Source organism: Nilaparvata lugens, chromosome 14 (assembly GCF_014356525.2).
Source record: "Nilaparvata lugens isolate BPH chromosome 14, ASM1435652v1, whole genome shotgun sequence".
NCBI classification, from domain to species: Eukaryota; Metazoa; Arthropoda; class Insecta; order Hemiptera; family Delphacidae; genus Nilaparvata; species Nilaparvata lugens.
The window spans coordinates 20971047-20993988 of NC_052517.1; the positions used below are offsets into that span (position 1 = coordinate 20971047).

At 33.9% G+C, this 22942-nt stretch overlaps 1 protein-coding gene across 3 annotated transcripts; it reads right to left on the reverse strand.

Annotated features, from left to right (window-relative positions):
- Positions 1-1190: 1190 nt before the first annotated feature.
- LOC120354235 (ras-related protein Ral-a) lies at positions 1191-14273 on the reverse strand. Of its 3 annotated transcripts, none has more exons than XM_039441064.1 (6): positions 14134-14273; positions 12807-12969; positions 8155-8276; positions 7258-7344; positions 5115-5289; positions 1191-2555 (listed from the first exon to the last, which is right to left on the reverse strand). In XM_039441064.1, exons 2-6 carry the CDS (start codon positions 12915-12917, stop codon positions 2439-2441), a joined length of 612 nt encoding a protein of 203 aa, XP_039296998.1. In that variant the 5' UTR covers positions 12918-12969; positions 14134-14273; the 3' UTR covers positions 1191-2438. The 3 variants fall into 3 exon arrangements, with proteins under 3 accessions (XP_039296998.1, XP_039296999.1, XP_039297000.1); XM_039441065.1 differs by having other exon boundaries at positions 1902-2555; positions 12807-12972; positions 14134-14244; XM_039441066.1 differs by having other exon boundaries at positions 1902-2555; positions 12807-12966; positions 14134-14234.
- Positions 14274-22942: the final 8669 nt, after the last annotated feature.

The following is a 22942-nucleotide window of genomic DNA, read 5'->3' on the forward strand; positions in this document are numbered from 1 at the left end:
GTTAACACTCACATTTGCAACATAGACACCCTATACACTGTCTATTATTAGTGTGTTGTTGGAAGTGTAAGAGTGTAAGAAGGGCACAGTATGAGAGACTACCAGCGTCACATAGCTTCACCAAAAACAACTACTAGGACTATCGGCTTCAGTTAACACTCACATTTGCAACATAACGGTCCTCCTACCATGGCATATCTTAATTATTAGAAACGAAAACCATAAACATAGATAAACAATACAAGAATAAAACTATAGAATCAACTAGTAATAGCAGTATAATAAAGAAAATACAGTAGCTATTTTATTTACAATAATGTTTGCTCAACAAAACTCATATTAATACAAATGATAACTGATGTTAAGTTATGTGGTTTTTTGTTGCAAGGTGAATATATATAATATTGTTAAGGATTCCTCGCCTTATCCATAACAATATATAGTAAGGCTCAACTCACACTTAGGCGACTCAGGTGGAGAAGAGACTGGACTCTAGTGGAGAGCATGTGTTTCCAATGGTGACACTCAGACCAGTCGATTCTAGTCTCCGCGACGTCACCATTTCAAAACACATGCTCTCCACTACAGTCCAGTCTCTTCTCGAACTGAGTCGCGTAAGTGTGAGTTGAGCCTAAAGGTGCGTACAGATATACGCGCCGCGAACATGAGCAATTCACTTTTAATCAGCTGATTATATCTGTATTTTTACAGAAACGGTAAGATACAGATATAAAAAGCTTGGCATCAGTTGATGGCAGTGAATTGCTCATGTTCGCGGCGCGTAAATCTGTACGCACCTTAAGATCCACTTCAAGCTATCAGTTTTACTTATTTATCTATTCACCTTGTTGAATCTATTTTTGTATCATAAGGGTAGGGGGGGTGGGGTGAGAGTGAATCAGTTCGTCAAGTTGTCAGTTAGTCAAGTGTCTATTTTAACCGCACTCTTTCAGATACCCGCAAAAATTGGGAGTTGAGCTGTTCAGTTTGTCAAGATTTTGAATGAAAAAGCCTAAGAAATTGTGAAAAAACAGATTTATTGACAGTTAGAAAGACCGGTTTTGGTTATTACACCATTGTCAATCTCTGATAAACTCTGAGTTAAACTAGTTTAACTAGTTTTGCACACTAATTGGGGATTTGTGGGAATGAGTTGAAGATAAGGGATCAGGTTTTTGCTTTTTAATGGTAATATTCGGGTATTATTCAGTATTGTTTGATAATTTTCGAATTAGAAAAACACTTCACTTACATTGCCTACTTTTGTACAAATTAATAAAAACTAGTCGTTAAAATATTTTAAAGTTTTTAATAATAAAGGGTACTACAAGTTTCTATATTGTTTTTATTAATTTTTGAATTAGATATATGATACTGTATCCACTCTTTAGGTAGAAGTTAGTTGAAGATCAAATTAGGGGAGAGGTTTTTGCTTAATGCTGTGCAAAGGCTAAAAATGAACTTTCTGCTCGTGATATTTTTCCAGGTTTTTTGATTAGTATATCATCAAGCTATCAAAATGAAAAGGTTTTCTCATTAAAACATTTTTTTTCGATCATTACTTTTTGAGATATGAGCAACTGAAGTTTGAATTTTTGGGACAGAACATTTCAAATTCGGTACGATATAAATCAATGAGATTTAGAGGATAGATTCTTCATGGTATTGTTGATCTAGTAAAACAAAAATTTTTGGGAAAGTTATTCACTTTACCAAAAATAACTCAACTAAAAGTTATTTTTGGTTATTTTTAGTAAATTGAATAATTATCTTAAAAATTGATTGAAAATTTTTGTTTTACTAGATCAACAATACCATGAAGAATCTATCCTTTGAGTCTCATCGATTTATCTCTTACCGAATTTGAAATGTTCTGTCCCAAACATTCAAACTTTAGGAGCTTATATCTCAAAAATTAATGATCAGAAAAAAATGCTTTCTTGAGAAAACATTTTCATTTTGATAGCTTGATGATATACAAATCGAAAAACTTTGAATAATATCACGAGTAAAAAGTTTATTTTCAGCATTTGCACAGCCTTAAACATGAAAATAAGCTGGTTTTCAGAAATATTTGATAATTTTCGAATTAAATATAAGATATTCACAGTTCTGAAAGCTGAACGTAATGGAGTATGTAACGACAACCAACCCATGCTGGTGGTTCTTCTTGATTGACTGAAATCTTGACGAAATGAATGTCACTCATCAGGGGAACCGCCCTCACAAATTTACACTAACACACACGCACAAATTACTACTACCAACATGACAGCAACAACACTCAGTAGCCGCCATCTTGGATTCTCTCATTCTCTCTCTCTCTCTCTAGTTGTGAGTGATGATGATGATGATGATGAAGATGGAGTTGTGGCAGACAGCAGCCGCAGCAGCTGATGATGATGATAGTTTGATTGTGTGTTCCATGTTTCGCAGCCTTATAGCAGAGCGCAACGCAGCTTTTTGCGTTTGCTCTTGTCTTTACCCCGTCCGTTGCTCATCTTGTTCTCTTCCATTTTTCGCGAACGGATTTCGCGCATCAGGTCGAAGAATACCTGTGGAATAGAGCAATTCGTGATGAATTTGCAAATTTAATAGAATCAAAAATGATCTGGACACTTGAGAAAAACATTATTATACCGTAAACAGGTCGTGCCATCAAAGAAAATAGACTTCATTAAAGAAGAAATATTCTTTCGAACTGTGCTTATTTTTTGTAAAAATAAAAGAATCTTGAATCAGCAAATATATATAATAGCAAAGAAACATCGATAGAGATAGCACAAGAAGATATGCCATGGATTGTAGAATTCATTCAAAGTTTGCAAGTTTTGTATCAAATTATAGTGTTGTGTATCAAGTTGAGATGATACTGTGTATCATATTGTGGTGATACTGTATCATTTATGGTGATATTCCATGGTAAAGGACCTTTATGTTGCAAATGTGAGTGTTAACTGAAGCCGATAGTCCTAGTAGTTGTTTTTGGTGAAGCTATGTGACGCTGGTAGTCTCTCATACTGTGCCCTTCTTACACTCTTACACTCCCAACAACACACTAATAATAGACAATGTATAGGGTGTCTATGTTGCAAATGTGAGTGTTAACTGAAGCCGATAGTCCTAGTAGTTGTTTTTGGTGAAGCTATGTGACGCTGGTAGTCTCTCATACTGTGCCCTTCTTACACTCTTACACTCCCAACAACACACTAATAATAGACAGTGTATAGGGTGTCTATGTTGCAAATGTGAGTGTTAACTGAAGCCGATAGTCCTGGTAGTTGTTTTTGGTGAAGCTATGTGACGCTGGTAGTCTCTCATACTGTGCCCTTCTTACACTCTTACACTCCCAACACACTAATAATAGACAATAGTCGACATTGATCGGGGAAGAAATTTGAAACATAAACGCCCTATACCATGGCATATCTTCTTATGCTGTCTTTTCCGTTTGGGGTATCTCCACAATTAATAAAAAGCTGTGCTTCTAGTGGAGTAGATTTTAGTTTTCGGAACAAAATATTTCAAATTTATATTTATTTTACAGTTTTGAGTACTAAATAGAAGGAAATTTATTATCAATTCGGATCTTAATCTTTCTAAATTCAAAACTAATAATAGTTTCAAGTGTTTGTGTTTAGTTTCAATGTGGAAATTAGTGAAGAATTGGAAAGTCGCACATAACCTTTATTTTGACTATTTATTCTATTTATTTTATGAAATTGGGATGAAAAGAAGTTTTGGACTGTAAGAAAGAAAGAAAGAAAGAAAGAAATATTTATTGCCAAAATCATTAAACAAACTTTACAAATGTGAAAAATATAAAAATTTTCATATACAATTTTCCATTTAAAAATCGATTATAATATTATCATTGGCGTTATCAGCAAAACTAAGTAGTTTGAGCGATGGCAACGAGTAATCAGTCGGCTATAATTAGTGGCTTGAGATTCAGTCGAAAATAGAAAGAATATAATAAAGAAAAAAGAAACATATGGAATGTATGAAAAACTAGAAAAAAAATAAAATTTCAATCCGAAAAGAAGAAGTACTAAGAGTGAAATACTAAGAGAGCAGAAAAACTAGAATGAATTCATAATAATTTAAAAACTCAAAAGAAAAAAAAGATTCATGTAATTATTAATCTACAATTCACTGTACATATGTAATCCATTTAGTAACATAATGTAATTCATTTGTAGCATATATGCAATTCCTTTTGTAAGCAAAGAGAGAATTAGAAAAACAATACAATAAAGTACACTTGACACAAAAAATAAAACTTAAACTCAGAGAGAGAAAATTAATCTGGGAGTATAGCCCTACCAATAATAAATTCAGAGGAACTGAGGAAGACAGTATATGTATATCAAATTAAAATATTTTAGGTATGATATCTTCTGTCTTTATCCAGCTTTCAATTTTTAATTCAAGTGCTTTTGTAGGTTTTCTTGCAATGAAATGTTCTGGCATAAAATTAATAAGCTTTTTTGTTGTATAGTTGAATTGTCTTCTGCATATAGTTAGATCTGTTCGAGGAACAAAGCATCTATTCACTGGTCTAAAACTATAATTAGTTGAATGAGGTGTAAAAAGATGTATATGGTTGCTGATATATTTAACAATATTGTAGTCTGTTTCTTTGTCCTTAAGTTGATTGTAAATGATAAATAAATAAATAAATAAATATGAAGCAGTATCACCACACATGATATTGTAATATGATACAGTATCGCCACATGATACACTATCATCTCAACATGATACACAAACCATAATTTGATACGAAACTTCCAAACTTTGAATGCATTCTACAAACCGTGGCATATCTACTTACGCTATTGTTTCTCTATGGTATTACCCAATGTCATTTCCTATCAACACTCAAGTTTATAGGTTATATATTGGGTTCTTCATGTTTTCTCACTAAAAATTTGCACTTTGACTTCCAGAGTTTTTATTTTATAAAAGTTTATAATCCAGAAAACTTATTTCTAAACACAAATTCACATTTAAAAAAACGAACAACTCAAGTAGCTCTATTAAAATACTTCATTAATTCATTTACTTCAAGTTGTTTAATTACTTCATTAATTGATTAATTAAATAATTACCTTGTCGACATTGTCGCGTGTTTTGGCGGAAGTCTCCACATAGGGCACTTGCCAGTTGTGGGCTCTTGTCTGGGCATCGTGCAGCGTCACTTTGCGCTTCTCGTCCAAATCTCCCTTATTGCCAACTAAAACGAACGGAATCTGGTCGTCGTTCTTTACGCGCAGAATCTGCTCGCTGCAACACAATCAATCAATCAATATCCATCCATCAATCAATATCAATCAATCAATCAATATACTTCAGCTGTATTAGCTCGAATCGGGCGGGAAAACAATATTTTTGACCGAGCAAAGTGAGGTCCAAGATTCAAGTCGACGGTTTGGCATTTCTCTTAATGTTTAAATGTTTGAATGTTGAAATGTTTGAATGTTAAAATGTTTGAATGTTGAAATGTTTGAATGTTTGTATGTTGCGCATTTACGGCGAAACGCGGTAATAGATTTCCATGAAATTTGACAGGTATGTTCCTTTTTTAATTGCGCGTCGACGTTTATACAAGGAAAAAGGAGCCTCCTTCATACGCCAATATTCATCATGAATCAGCTGACAAGTGATTACACAGATGTGTGGAGAAGCCAGTCTATTGATGTAATCACTCTTGTCAGCTGATTTATGATGAATAATTCTATAGTTTGATTTTTACTCTAATATTGGCGTATGAAGGAGGCTCCTTTTCCTTTTATATTATCCTTGAAATGCAAAATTTCCAGAAACCTTGTATATAGGTCGACGCGCAATTAAAAAAGGAACATACCTGTCAAATTTCATGGATATCTATTACCGCGTTTCGCCGTAAATGCGCAACATATAAACATTCAAACATTAAGAGAAATGGCAAACCGTCGACTTGAATCTTAGACCTCACTTCGTTCGGGCAATTATATAGAATATAAATTACTATGAATCAATTACTAAAATGTAACTCATAGAACAAGATACAATCTACATAGATATGTTACTTATGATTCTAATTTTACGGTAATTCGTGAGCAGCTCAAGTTCAAGTTTATTCATTCATCTCTTGTACAACATAGAAAATCAAATTGACAATGTACATACAAAAATTATTACAAGAAATAGAATGTGGAGCTCACAAGACTTACGTCCGTTCGTGAGCTTCAAAAAGAAATAGATTACAAAAAATTTATAAACAAAGTGGCATAAAATAATATGAAATAAAGTAGGATTAAAAAGTAGGAGATAAAAAATACATACAAAAAAAGTAGTAAATAATGGAATTGAAAAGCAGGTAGAAGAATCTTCAGAGTGGAGTTATACATTTTAAACATCGCTAGGCTAGACAGCACAACAGGAACGCAAATGAGAAAAGCATAAAGCTGTTTTAGAGTACGGTAAGCTCGAATGATAATATTGGGCTAGAAAAACTTAGGGCTCTGATATAGTGGAGAAAGTAGTGAGAAACGATCCAAATCACAAAAATACTATCTTATGTTACCAGAGAAGTCAGTGGATGCTTTGATCCAATTTATGGTTTCAATCTTTAGTTTATTTGGTGGAGAATTTGCAAACAAGGTTTGGGGAATTATATTCACAAGCTTATCACACCTATAAGGAAATTGCATCCTACAAACACTAAGATTTGTTTCAGTCATGTCAGAAGATCTAAAAACTCGACGTGTATGGTCGGTATACATCTGGTCAGCTGGTATACATCGCTCCAAAGATTGTAAACTGCATCCCGAACGAGCTCATCGGTGTACCTATCAAGTTTGTTCCAATAAATATTAAAAACTGGATACTTCACAACTATTACTTCCATCAATATTTTATGAGTTCAAAATTTTTTCTGCTTTCAAAACTATTCATTATTGTCAGGATCAATTCAAAATTGTTAGCATTTATTTTAAATATACTTACCATTGTTTGATTAAAAAGATTCAATTTAAAATTATTAGTTTAAGATTTGGAAGAAGTTAAGTCTCTACTCCTACTGGCGAACAAGTGTTTCACTTATGCCAGTAGATCTTCACCTCCAGCCGTATTTTTCAGATTGTTGATATAGATATTTAGAATAATAATTATTGCTTTTTATTCTGATTGTCACATCTTTGTACTGTTTTCTGTGTTTTGGTGAAATAAATTGAATTGAATTTCAGACCAAATATAAAACTAATCTCTCACCGAAATTCCTGGGTGGCCTGAAAACTTTCCTCCTCCGTTATCGAGAACACACATAGAAAGCCCTCTCCGCTTCTGAAGTAGTTATCACTGCAAAAAAAAACATTTCAATTAATAAAAAAATGGATTACAAAATGTGAGTGTTGCAAATGTGACTGTTAACTGAAGCCGATAGTCCTAGTAGTTGTTTTTGGTGAAGCTATGTGACGCTGGTAGTCTCTCATACTGTGCCCTTCTTACACTCTTACACTTCCAACAACACACTAATAATAGACAGTGTATAGGGTGTCTATGTTGCAAATGTGAGTGTTAACTGAAGCCGATAGTCATAGTAGTTGTTTTTGGTGAAGCTAAGTGACGCTGGTAGTGGGCGGTGTGAATAAAAACGAGTACGACGAGTATTTACTTACAAATGTAACGAGTATTTAAACTCCAAGTAAACCGATGTGAATAAAGAGTCGAATTTACTTGTGACCATGTACTTTCGCCAACCCGAGGGTTTACTAGCAAGTATTTACTCGCGAGACAACTGAATTCACAAGAAAGGCAAGTAAATACTTGTAGCGCCACACAGACTACTACGCATCATGTCCTGTTGTGACTTGTTCTGTTTTCGTCGCTAAACGCCGATTGCACGTGAGTGCAATCTATAGCACCAATGACAGTCAGAACTCTTGAAGAATTGAAAATAGGTCTATAACCATCCTTGGTTAATCAAGAATCTATTTATGAAAAATGTGAAGTTAATGAGTTGAGTAGTTGAGACGTGATGATGCGAATGTGAATGTCCTATCCCCTACGTGTATAAGCCAGTTCTTTCCTTTATTATATTATAGAAGATTATAGATTGTCGATTCCTTTATTATATTATATAAGATTATAGATTGTCGAAAATGTTACCGTATAGCGGCGTAGTCCTCCTGCCCGGCGGTATCTAGGATATCGATTTGCACTTCCTCGCCATCTAAAACCACTTTTTTCCTATAGGAGTCGGCCTTGGTTGGTTCATAGTCTTCCACAAACTAAAAAACATTAATTCAAAATTAATCGAAATTAATTGACAAACATGTGAGAAGACAGTCGGATAAAATCAAATATAAGGGGTAATTAATTCACAATATTCTCAGGATTGTTCGATAGCGGTTTAACCGAAGTTCAACTTGATCCAGTATTAAATCAAGCTATGGTCCATAGGGACCATTGGGGCATTGAGCATAGGCTCAATAGCCGTTTAACCAAAGTTTAACTTGATCCAGGATTAAATCAAGCTATGGTCTCGTATGCTCAATAGCCGTTTAACTTGATCCAGGATTAAATCAAGCTATGGTCTCGTATGCTCAGTAGCCGTTTAACTTGATCCAGGATTAAATCAAGCTATGGTCTCTTATGCTCAGTAGCCGTTTAACCCAAGTTTAACTTGATCCAGGATTAAATCAAGCTATGGTCTCTTATGCTCAGTAGCCGTTTAACCCAAGTTTAACTTGATCCAGGATTAAATCAAGCTATGGTCTCTATGCTCAGTAGCCGTTTAACCCAAGTTTAACTTGATCCAGGATTAAATCAAGCTATGGTCTCTTATGCTCAGTAGCCGTTTAACCCAAGTTTAACTTGATCCAGGATTAAATCAAGCTATGGTCTCTTATGCTCAGTAGCCGTTTAACCCAAGTTCAACTTGATCCAGGATTAAATCAAGCTATTGTCTCTTATGCTCAGTAGCCGTTTAACCCAAGTTTGACTTGATCCAGGATTAAATCAAGCTATTGTCTCGTATGCTCAGTAGACGTTTGACCCAAGTTTAACTTGATCCAGGATTAAATCAAGCTATGGTCTCGTATGCTCAGTAGTCGTTTAACCCACGTTTAACTTGATCCAGGATTAAATCAAGCTATGTCCCGTATGCCCAATGTATGCTCAGTAGCCGTTTAACCCAAGTTTAACTTGATCCAGGATTGAATCAAGCTATTTCCTGTATGCCCAATAGCCCAAGTTTTACCCATGTTTAACCCAAGTTTAACTTGATCCAGGATTAAGTGCCGTTTGCACAATGACAGTTCAAACTAAATTTCATTTTAAACTGGATTAAACCCGTATCAAGTCTCGTTCGTTATAATGTGTTTTGAGTTTAATCCACCAGCTGTTTACATTCAGTTTAAGCTTTGACTGTGCAAACGGTCCAAATCAAGCTATGGTCTTGCATGCTCAGTAGCATAGCCACCTCTAATACGAGGCCCCGGCCTACGATATTGCAACGTCGCAGTGTAGGCCTACAATCTAATACATGATTGGTGAAAAACCAACTGCGACGTTGCAATATCGTAGGCCGGGGCCTCGTATTAGAGGTGGCTAATGTCAGTAGCCGTTCAACCCAAGTTAACTCAAGAATGGGATAAATCAAATCGAATTTTATTCACTCGAAATTCATACAAAATATTAATAAATGCCCTAAACAATATTTGAAGTTTGGTTTTTGTTTTAACGGAAGTTTTATTATCAATCCATCTAAATTTGAAATTCTTTGTTTTATTCTGATTCATAGTTTCAGATTGAAGATTTGGTGTTGAAATTGAAGTGAACATAACCTACATTATATTTGGACGATTTGTGACAAAATCAGGAAATTGAAGAAGTTTTGGGCAATAGCCTGTTTTTTCTTTTCCGACTATTGTATTGTTCGCTCTATCTAATAAATAAATAAACTAGTCAAGTTTTATATAAACATATAACTAGTGATTTTCTATAATTAAACACTCAAGTAGTCCTATCAAAATATAATAAAGCTGAAGATGTGTTGGTTTTAATTCGGACCTATGAACAAATCTGATAAATATGGGTGACACAAAAATAAAACAGTTATTCTATTTAGAAAAACAAACAATATCCTACTTCAAAATGATTCAGATGCTGATATAATTATGTACTTTTCCTATTTACCCACAAAGTAAATAAGTAGATGAATAGTAAATACTCAACTGGGAAATGTACATACTACTATATTTGAATAGGCCATCCACTAAATTGTATTAATAATGAATTTTTGGATGACAAAATAATTTAGGAACAGAAGAGATTTTGGGATGGTGACTGTTTTTTCATTCCGATATCTTAATTGTTTCTGAAATGAATAAATATCAACATTCCTTATGAATATACTGAGGTCCACGTTATAATGGCAGTGGAGAAAGATATGAGAACAACGTTGCCGATCCTCTGTCTTGTCAATGCCTTCTATAGACGGTAGCTGATACAGGTTTATTGATGTAATATTAATTGTTCATTCTCGTTTAGAATAATCAATAATTATATTTTTTAATAATTTCATAATGAATTTCCACAATTAAGATAGAATATTTTGTTAGTTACTTATCGATTCTACATTGTTAAAAGACGATCTAGCAACAGAGCAAAGGGAGAAAGAGATAGCGAGATATCTGCTTTGTTGAATGATAGACTAGGATAGCAGTACCATTGCTAATCAAACACTGCCATTATAACGTGGACCTCACTATAGAACAAGAACAACCACAGTATGAACAAAATATGATACAGTATCATCTCAACTTGATACACAACACTATGATTTGATACATTAGCTATCTGCTTTGTGGATGATAGACAAGGATAGCAATACCATTGCTAATCAAACACTGCCATTATAACGTGGACCTCACTATAGAACAAGAACAACCACAATATGATACAGTATGAACAAAATATGATACAGTATCATCTCAACTTGATACACAACACTATGATTTGATACATCAGCTATCTGCTTTGTGGATGATAGACAAGGATAGCAGTACCATTGCTAAACACTGCCATTATAACGTGGACCTCACTATAGGCTTCCCATGCTGACAGATTGCAATGAATCTAGTTGAAGATAAGAATAGCTTCAATGTATGACTCATGGCTACAATCACATGGTAAAGCATACAGCGATTTCCTTATCTATATAATTATATTCACCGAGTCTACTATGTTGGTGACTTTAAAATAAAGTCCTTTCTAAGTTGACGAAGTCCTACAAGTGCTTAATAAGCAGCTAAACTCAACAAGTTGTCAGCTGATTTGAAATTTTTACTCCAACACAAATTTCAACAATGATTTTTAAATGTAAAAGAGTTAAAGACTCTGGAGTAATTTAGTGAGGTCCACGTTATAATGGCAGTGTTTGATTAGCAATGGTATTGCTATCCTTGTCTATCATTCAACAAAGCGGATAACGCTATCTCTTTCTCGCTTTGCCCTGCTGCCAGATCGGCATTTAACAATGTAGAATTGATAAGTAACTAACACTAGTAGTTCTGTGAATAGTAGACCTCACGCAGTATTCTCATCCACAAGTACCTGATTGAAACTATAGACCTTATGGAAATACAGCAATAGACTGGCTTCTCCACACATCTGTGTAATCACTTGGCAGCTGATTTATGATGAATAATTCTATAGTCTGATTTTTACTCTAATATTGGCGTATGAAGGAGGCTCCTTTTCCTTTTATATTATCCTTGAAATGCAAAATTTCCAAAAACCTTGTATATACGCCGACGCGCAATTTAAAAAGGAACATACCTGTCAAATTTCATGAAAATCTATTACCGCGTTTCGCCGTAAATGCGCAACATATAAACATTAAGAGAAATGCCAAACCGTCGACTTGAATCTTAGACCTCACTTCGCTCGGTCAAATATAATTGATTATGTTAAACGAGAATGAACAGTTAAAAAAAAAAAATATCGTGTGACCTGGCTGGCTCAGGTCTGGTGTCAGAGTTTTCAGGTCGCAACTGATCAATTTCAGGGCCTCTGACATGACCTAACGACTACTTTTTAGGCAGCCGGGACCGACGGCTAACGTGTCCATCCGAAACACGAGAGTGGCCCGAGATAAATATCTTGCCCGGGATGGGATTTGAACCCGGGCCTCTGAATCATAAAGCCAGCATCTGCTCCACTCGACTACGGCCACTCATATGAACAGTTAATATTACATCAATAAACTTGTATCAGCTACCGTCTACAGAAGGCATTAACAAGACAGAGGACCGGCAACGTTGTTCTTCTATCTTTCTCCACTGTCATTATAACGTGGACCTCACTATAGCAGGTAAACCGAGCTCCACAAGAGTCTAATTAAAAACTTGACTAGCTGAAATCTTGAAGAATTTAAAATAGGCCTATAACCATCCTCGGTAAATAAAGAATCTATTTGTAAAATTTCAAAGTTAATGAGTTGAGTAGTTGAGACGTGATGATGCGTCATTCGTGAATTTCCTATCCCCTACGTGTATAAGCCAGTTCTTTCCTTTATTATATTACAGATTTAAAATAGGCCTATAAACATCCTCAGTAAATAAAGAATCTATATGTAAAATTTCAAGTTAATGAGTTGAGTAGTTGAGACGAGATGATGCGTCATTCGTAGATTTCCTATCCTATACGTGTGTAAGCTGATTTTTTCCTTTATTATAGATTACATACTGTAAATTATCATATTTTACAGATAATTACGAAAATATAGATGGATTTTTTTTGGAAAATATACTCACCTCATCATACATAAACTGTAGGGTTAGTGCTGATTTGCCAACTCCCCCGCTACCAACCATTATCACCTTATGCAGGGCCGGTTGTATACCGTTGTTTGGTTTTTTCGACATGATGTTGGCAACACTGTGCGCTATTTGTCGCCTGCTAACAATACTGCTGCTGCTGCCAACACAACAAACAAAAATTGCACTAAAATTATGTTGTGTCTACAGTAAGATTCAAACTGTAGGCATAAGTAGCAAGTATTTATGATAAGTAACCCGTGCTCCGCAAGGATCTAATTAAAAGCTTGACAAACTGAAAACCTGACCTACTGAATCTTGAAGAATTGAAAATAGGCCTAAAAACATCCTTGGTGAATAAAAAATATGTAAAATTCTAAGTTAATTATTTATTTATTATTTTACAAAGGCGACTTTCTAGAAGTATTTGAAGCCTAGGTGATGATGATGGAATGCATGATAATACAATGAAGGTAGAGTTATGAATGGATAAAATTTATAGGTTATGCTATCCACTTGAATTGAATTGAGTCCACTTTTCAGTCCAGAAAACTAATCAGTTAAGTAGTTGAGATGTGATGATGTCATTCATGAATTTCCTATCCCGTACGTTTATAATCCAGTTCTTTACTTTATTATTTTATAAATAATACTATGTTTCAAATATAAATAATTGGCATTTTTAACAGTAATTTTTGAAGAATGATTCATTAAAGAAATTTCATAAATTTGTTACTACCCAAATATCAAGTAAATTAAAAATACATCTATTCTGTATTAATGCATGACTTTCTATCAACGAAGAAAAACATTTTTAAATTTATATTTAATCATGAAATAAGATTAGTGGAACAAGTCAATTACCGTATATTCGAAATCAAAATTGTGTTATGTGAAAAAAAGAGAACGTCCTAGGTGAAAAGATTTTTAGAGTGGAAATTCATTGTTTTGTTTATCTGAAGTTCATATCTATCCCATGTACATGATAATTGCCTGAGAAAATTCATTAGTAAGCATAGGGAAAACTAAACAGTGCCTAGGTTAGGTTTTCAAAATAAACATTAAGAGTGAGTTGTACAGAATTAAAAATTTATATTCGAGTTTGAATGGGATGAGTTAATAAAATTTGGTGAATAGATCATTAAGAAAATTTAGGAAATATGATAACTTAAATCAGGAAACAAAAACACTATCAACTTTCACACACTATTATCGAGGCGTTGGCTATGCGTCATTTGAAGCATAATAACAATGTTAAATTAGGTTGGAAACAATTGACAAATGTGTGGGGACAATGTTCATGATTTGTTATTTTCGATCTTACCTTTCAAGATTATAATTTTTCGCTAGTTGTTGCGAACACTTTGATTGTAATGATCACTGTCAATCACTGGAGAGATAACCAATAAACAATTGCAGTTTACAGATTCCGTCACCTGGCTGCAGCACTGTCGCGCCATGACATCAGAATCTTGTGACGTCACAGACAATTTACCAACAAAATTTACAAAACTTATTAATAAAAAACCTGATAAAATTGAATTCAAAATCTCCTCCAGAATTTATTAAAAATTATGATTTAATTGTATAATACTCTCTGATAATTTAAACAATTTAAATAATGAATGTTGGAACTTTGAAAATTATTATGTTGCAGACACTGAGGCGGCCATCTTGAACGATCTGTATTCGAATTCAAGTTGTACTCTATCCGTGGATTCTACTATAAAACTGTGAAAGATGTGTAAAATGACCATAATTCAATCTTTCTACAATAGTTGGTGAGTAATTAAATATTAAGCAATTTAATGAAATTACATACAATGCACCAAATTTATGAAGAAATAAAATATAAAGAAAAAAAATCTGGTGTGGCGCACTCACACAACTTTCCTTGCCGTTATGAAAATTGATCACTGACGCTAGTGTTCCCGCGCATCTCAAGTCTACTATTCAAAGATTTGAGCCAGCTGGTGACAGGGCAATAACGCTGGAGACACACATGAGGTCTGCTATCTCTTCATAGTGAATTATTTAATAGAATCAACAATAATTTGCAATTGAATAATCACATTTTCTCGAATTTAAAGCTTATTTTCAATTTTAGGTGAAAATGTTACTGAACATTAATTGTAGAGATTTTCATGCCATCTGAATCTACTCCACTTGATTTTTTCTGTTTCAATTGTATCTGAAGCCTGATAATTGGGAATCTATCTGCATTGATGGGGTGGAGCTCCTGAAATTTTTACAGATATGGGACTTGTGGCAATTGATAGAGCTTATCGATGACTATTTCAGGTATGAATTTGATCAAAATCGTTGGAGCCGTTTCCGAGAAAATCACGAAAACCCCTGTTTTTGACAACATTTTCGCCATTTTAGCCGCCATCTTGAATTGCATTTGATCGATATTGTTCGTGTCGGATCCTTATAGTGAAAGGACCTTAAGTCATTCCGTTAATTGGGAGATGAGATATCGTGTACACAGACGCACATACACTCATACACACACACACACACACACACACCACACACACACACACACATACAGACCAATACCCAAAAACCAGTTTTTTGGACTCAGGGGACCTTGAAACGTATAGAAATTTAGAAATTGGGGTAGCCTACCTTAATTTTTTTCGGAAAGCAATACTTTCCTTACCTATGGTAATAGGGCAAGGAAAGTAATAAAAGCCGAATGGGTTGAGAATAAAGATGAATATTGTTAGCAAGATGGGACGCCTCTGCTAATTATGTAAGGAGGGAAACGAACTATGATTACAAAAGAGAACAGAAGTACTAGAACTTTATTTAATTGGTATCTTTCGGTTTATATGGTTAGAAAATGATAAATATTAATTTTTCTCTATTCCAAAAAGGTAAAATATAAATATATATACAAACACAATATTAAAATTGAATTTAATGGGAAAAACAACTCGCTGCTGCTTAAGATGATTCAATTTTTGTGGTTATGAAAATTAAGAACAATGATCTTATCCAGTAGTCACCTACCTTTGAATATGGCTTCTCCCTTTGGCATCCACTGGTTTAATCGCGACTTTACAGTTAGTATTTTGAAAAACAAAAATTAACTGAACCAATGAATAGGCTCAGAACCCGTCTCCCTTAATAATACAATTATTTTTAAACTGCCCGATCTGTGACAGAATAACAGTATCATAAAACGAAACGAAATCTAGCCTTCTTCACTGGATCAGCCGGACTTAACTCACAGTCCTAACGAACGAGCTCTGCCCCAAAAGCTAAATTTTGGGTATTAATACAAACTCAGTCAATGCCAAACATGAAAGCCATTTCAAGTACATATTTTTATCTGTCGCACAGGCGGTTTGTTATTAGAAACAAAGAGAAGCTATGTTAATATTGACAACAAATAAAATAAACAATCTTAAAGATTGTTCAAAGACAAAAATACTGTTCATTGAACTTTTAATTGAAAAACTCTAAAATCCTGATCAATATGAGATAAATATATGATTCATATATATGTCCCATATGACCAGGTGACAATATATAGGCCGAATCAAGAATTTTAGTGTGGTTATAAAACAAATTACAAAAATGTAAGCAATAGGTTTTGTCAATAATATCACAGTTACATTATATTGGATTACATCTTACTATAAATAAACATTGAAATATACCAGGTCTAGGTACTCGTTAATTGAATAAAAGGCTCAGACTTGAACCAAAATAATTATCAGATGAATAAAATTGCGGGGAAAAATCAGTCATTAATGTAGCAAAATTTTACGTTTTATTTATTTATTATTTTGCAAAGGCGACTTTCTAGAAGTATTTTAAACCTAGTTATCATGAAATGAGTGATCAAGATTTCAGTTTTTCAAGAACCATCCCTTGTATAGTGAGGTCCACGTTATAATGATAGTAGGAAAGATAAGAGAACAGTGTTGTCGATTCTCTGCCTTGCCACAGCCTTCTGTACAGGATAGCTGATACCGGTATATCTGATGAGTAATATCATAGAGAAACAATAGCGTAAGTAGATATCCCATGGTATAGGGCGTTTATGTCGCAACTTTTACTGTTAACTCAAGCCGATTACTGTTGATTATTGTCGATTTTTACTGTTTTGTTGGGAGTGTAAGAGTGTATGAACGGCACAATATGAGAGACTACCAGTGTCACACAGCTTCACAGGAAAGAACTACGTGGACTATCAGCTTGAGATAACAGTAAAAGTTGCGACATGAACACCTTATACCATGGCATATCTACTTATGCTTTTGTTTCTTTATGGTGATATCAACTGTTAATTCTTGTTCAAAACGGTCGATTGTATTTTATCGTCAAGAAAAAATATTTTTCAATAAATGAACGATAAATTTGCATAATGAAGATTGAATATTTTGTTAGTTAATTGAATTCCCACATTGTTGAATTAGACTCAAATCACACTTAGGCGACTCGGGTCGAGAAGAGACTGGACTCTAGTGGAGAGCAATTTTTCTAAAAATTAATTATAAGAAATCGGTCAACTGACGGAAAAATGGAATACGCAGTAGGCAATTTAGACGATGAATCGTCTCACAGACGATGGTGAGACGGAAAATGATTCTAAATAAGATGGGTTTGCTGGTGACAATGACAGGAGGTTGCTAATGATGTTTTTCAAGAAAAGTGGATTCAAGACATGTGTTTCCAAATGGTGACGTCGCGGAGACTAGAATCGACTGGTCTGAGTGTCACCATTTGGAAACACATGCTCTCCACTAGAGTCCAGTCTCTTCTCCACCTGAGTCGCCTAAGTGTCAGTTGAGCCTAACGATTTGGCTCAGTTGCAAAGCAACTATATTTGTCAACTAATTATTTTCGAATAAAAATTGAGATTTTCACTTAACTTACCCCAGTATTTCTACGAAATCTGCTGCCAACGGTTGTAACATTGAATCCATTCTCATGGTGAACTATCATATCAATCATTTTTCACAATTTTTCAACTATAAAAATGCCCCAAAAGTGATACCGAATCTTTTAGACTGAGAGAATATCATGGAAAAAGTCGAAAAACTCCTGTGTATAACGGCAATATATAATCACAAGTAATACAAAGCACTTTGAAAATATTATCTGAAATTACCAAAAATCACTATTTAGTGAAACGGAAAGCACTCCTTACATGAATGCCTCTCATTCTACCAATGATCATATAGTGAGGTCCACGTTATAAAGTCAGCACCTGATTAACATTGGTGTTGCTATCCTTGTCTATCACTCGACAAAGCAGATAGCTCTATCCTTTCCCACCTCAGCACTGTTGCTATGAAGAAACATATTATAATCAACTACCAGAATATTCAACCCAGAAAATTCATTATCAAATCATGGTAAATATATTTATTTATTTATTAGATAGAGCGAACAATACAATAGTCGGAAAAGAAAAAACAGGCTATTGCCCAAAACTTCTTCAATTTCCTGATTTTGTCACAAATCGTCCAAATATTATGTAGGTTATGTTCACTTCAATTTCAACACCAAATCTTCAATCTGAAACTATGAATCAGAATAAAACAAAGAATTTCAAATTTAGATAAATTGATAATGAAACTTCCGTTAAAACAAAACCAAACTTCAAATATTCACAAAATATAGAATAAAATCACTTAAATTTTGAACTCGAAAATTTGATTGAAGAATAAAATAAATTTGAGATAGGGTTAATCATTATTTAACAATAATCAACAATTTTATGTCAGATATACGGGGATGACTTGAATGACAGCTATCTACTATAGAAGGTTGTGGTAACAGAGAATCGGCAACTATGTCGTCCTATCATTCCACTGACTTTATAACGTGAATATCACTACTGTGTAAAGCAGGTAATTTACACTGTATTTTACAGTAGTCACTGTAAATTGTGATGTAAAACTGTAACAACGGTTATCTAGAGAAGTTGAATTAACAAATACAAGAGCTATTATTCAAACACGACTCACCCACTGTGCAAATACTGCAGCTTTGAAACAAATTTAAAAACGACGAAAAATTGTCTCCTCTATAGTAAGTTGCACGTTATAATGGCAGTGGAGTAAGATGGGAGAGCAACTTTGCCGATTCTCTGATACCGGTATATCTCATGTGAAATTCATTCTCTTTTAAAATAATCAAATATCATATTTTATTCGTCGAGAAGATCTATTTTCCAACGATTTATTGTATAATTGAGATTGAATTATGTTTCTACACTGTAATTGGAACCGATGTGGGAACTGAACAGTGGCGAGGTGGTAGAGGATAGATCTATCTGCTTTGTGGAATGATAGACAAGGATAGCAACACCAATGTTGATCAGATACTGCCATTATAACGTGGACCTCACGTTAGTAATGTATGAACAATAAATGTGTTCATTTGAAAGATTGTAACAATGTGTAGACTACCAGAATGTATTGTTCGTGGGCTAATTGCAATATTCTAACACCTGTATTCAATGACATTCACTTTAAAATGGCAGCGTTTATTATAGAAAACATCAATTCCACCCATTGTATAGATTCTGACAAAGGTTTGAACTGAACAATACTTGAATAATAGCAGCTTTTCTCTTTTCACTTCTCCCATTTCTTTTTATTATTCTGTTGCCACTTCTTACTCCTTCTAAAAAGATCTTTTATCTTTCACAAATTAGTTTTTTCGTCTCTTGTTTTAAAGTTATATTGCAGCTCTATATATTACTATAAGATAACCCGTGCTCCGCAAGGATCTAATTAAAAACCTTGACAAACTGAGAGCTTGACCCTCTGAAAACATGAAGATTTTAAAATATTTTAACCATACTCGCTTCGCTCGCCTGCATTTTTTTCATATGTTAGGACAATCCAGTCGGGGGCCAGACTAAACGTCTGGCTAAACGGATATGGCGAGCGAAGCGAGCCTGACGGCTAGTAATATAATGTTCCCAGGATTGAAGTAGCAGTGCCAATCAATTTTTCCGCGATAAATGCATTTAAATCTTCAACTTCGTGCCAACCTAACAAAGTTAACTCAACTTAATGTCAACCTGACAAAATTATTAATTTAGTTGCCAGTTAACAACTGTTTCGAAGAGGTACTCTATCTAGATTATAGTTCTAGAAATTTCAATTATAATTAAGAGATTGGGAGAAGAAGAATATACATGCTAAAAGACGAACTTAAACCCTTAAAAACAACCCTTAGAGTTAAAATATTGCCAAAAGATTTCTTAGTGCGCCTCTAAAGGGCCAACTGAACATACCTACCAAATTTGAACGTTTTTGGTCCGGTAGATTTTTAGTTATGCGAGTGAGTGAGTGAGTCAGTCAGTCAGTCAGTGAGTGAGTGCCATTTCGCTTTTATATATATAGATTCTCTAACTGATTTTGATGTGGGTTCTCCGAGACAATCAGCCGTATTGGCTGTGAATTTTTCGTATTTTTTTGTCATTTGCAGCTTTAATATAATAAGATTTATTACCAACCAACCCGTGCTTCGAAAGGGTGAAATTAAAAACTTGACCTACTGAAATCTTGAAGAATTTAACATAGTTCTATAAACATCCTCGGTTAATTAAGAATCTATATGCAAAGTTTCAAGTTAATCAGTTGAGTAGTTGAGACGTGATGATGCGCTATTCGTGAATTTCCTATCCCCTACCTGTATAAGCAAATTCTTTCCTTTATTATAGCATAGATTACAGACCAGCAGGTAACCCGTGCTTCACAGGGGTCTAATTAAAACTTGACAAACTGAAGACTTGACGTAATGAAATCTTGAAGAATTTTAGATAGGCCCACAACCATCCTCGGTGAATTAAGAATCTATATGCAAAGTTTCAAGTTAATCAGTGGAGTAGTTGAGACGTGATGATGCGTCATTCGTAAATTTCCTATCCCCTACGTGTATAAGCCAGTTCTTTCCTTAATATATTATAGATTATTTATTTCATTGATCAATACAATTACATATCAAACTGGGAGAAAGCAACAGGCGCGAGATTTAATTAAATTTAATTTTTATTTAATTTAAATTAATTTTATTTAATTTAATTTTCTTTAATTCAATTTTATCTGCATATCTCGTAAATAAATCCATGCTTCCAATATTCAACTAATTCCACTTTTTATGTACCTAGTTGAGAAGTTGATATTGTGGTAATTATCCATATGTGAGATGGAGAAGAGGAAGAAGAAGAAAATGAGAAAACCACAGATTTATTGAAAGTTAGAATGTCCGGTTTCAGTTGTTACACCATTGTCAATCTCTGATAAACAGAGACTGTCAGTTTGTCAAACAGAGAGTTTATCAGAGATTGACAATGGTGTAACAAACGAAACCGGTCTTTCTAACTTTCAATAAATCTTTGGTTTTTGACAATTTCTTAGTCTTCTTATTTAATTCAACTAATTCTCACATTTTGGATTTTTATCTAAATGTTACCTAAATTTGGGAGAGAAATAGTACACGGTATTCTTAGTTTTTCTCTCTCGATCTGTGCTTCATTGTAAAAAAGAATAAGGAAAGTTTGGAGTGAATTAGAGACAATGCCTCATATCATCAAATTTATAAAATTTTTGTTCTTAATGTAGTGAAATTCACGTTAAGTGAGAGGAATGATAGGATGACAGAGTTGCCGATTCTCTGTTACCTCAGCCTTCCATAGTAGATAGCTATGATTCAAGTCCAGCAAGTATATCTGATCTAATATAAATTGTTGACTTTTTGTGTAGTTGAGAAGTTGATAATGTGGTATATTAAATAAAAATACATTTTCGGGTATGTTGCACAAAAGCCGGTTAAATTTTAATCGTTATTAATTTCAGGAGAACCAATCAGAGAAGCCGGTTAAAAAACGGTTTCTCTGATTGGTTCTCGTAAAATTAATCACGGTTAAAATTTAACCGGCTTTTTTGCAACAGGCACTTAGTCTTTTTATTTAATTCAACTAATTCTCACATTTTGGACTTTTACCTAAATGTTACCTAAATTTGGGAGAGAAATAGTACACGGTATTCTTAGTTTTTCTCTCTCGATCTGTGCTTCATTGTAAAAAATAATAAAGAAAGTTTGGAGTGAATCAGTGACAATGCCTCATATCATCAAATTTATAAAATTTTTGTTCTTAATGTAGTGAAATTCACGTTATAAAGTGAGAGGAAATGATAGGATGGCAGAGTTGCCGATTCTCTGTTACCTCAGCCTTTCATAGTAGATAGCTATGATTCAAGTCCAGCAAGTATATCTGATCTAATATAAATTGTTGACTTTTTGTGTAGTTGAGAAGTTGATAATGTGGTATATTAAATAAAAATACATTTTCGGGTCTGTTGCACAAAAGCCGGTTAAATTTTAATCGTTATTAATTTCAGGAGAACCAATCAGAGAAGCCGGTTAAAAAAACGGTTTCTCTGATTGGTTCTCGTAAAATTAATCACGGTTAAAATTTAACCGGCTTTTTTGCAACCGGCACTTAGTCTTTTTATTTAATATGAATTGTTGATTCTAAATAATAATAAATTCTATTGCAACATTCACCGATAAAATATATATTTTTCTATGATCTGATAATAATTTCAATAGAAGAGATAAAATATTCCGGTAGGGTAGTTCATTACTATATTTCTTCATAGAATACAAACGATTTGGCAACGGTGCAGAGTTAGGAAAGGATAAAGCTATCTGCTTTGTGTAATGCGATATCTACAGTATCTACACAATATGATACAGTATCATCTCAACTTGATACACAACACTATAATATGATACATTCGATATCTGCTTTATGGAAAGATAGACAAGGATAGCTACACCAATGTTAATCAGGTGCTGACTTTATAACGTGGACTTCACTATAGAACAAAAACAACCACAACATGATACAGTATCAACACAATATGATACAGTATCATTTCAACTTGATACACAACACTATGATTTGATACATTCGATATCTGCTTTATGGAAAGATAGACAAGGATAGCTACACCAATGTTAATCAGGTGCTGACTTTATAACGTGGACTTCACTATAGAACAAGAACAACCACAACATGATACAGTATCACACAATATGATACAGTATCATTTCAACTTGATACACAACACTATGATTTGATACATTTG

Excerpts from the sequence above, each read along its gene's own strand:
- LOC120354235 (XM_039441064.1), bottom strand. The coding sequence starts at position 12,917 with ATGTCGAAAAAACCAAACAACGGTATACAACCGGCCCTGCATAAGGTG. Across the intron at positions 8,277-12,806 it reads TACAGTTTATGTATGATGAG|TTTGTGGAAGACTATGAACC; the intron begins GTGAGTATATTT and ends AATGTTTTTTAG. Across the intron at positions 2,556-5,114 it reads CACGCGACAATGTCGACAAG|GTATTCTTCGACCTGATGCG; the intron begins GTAATTATTTAA and ends TCTATTCCACAG.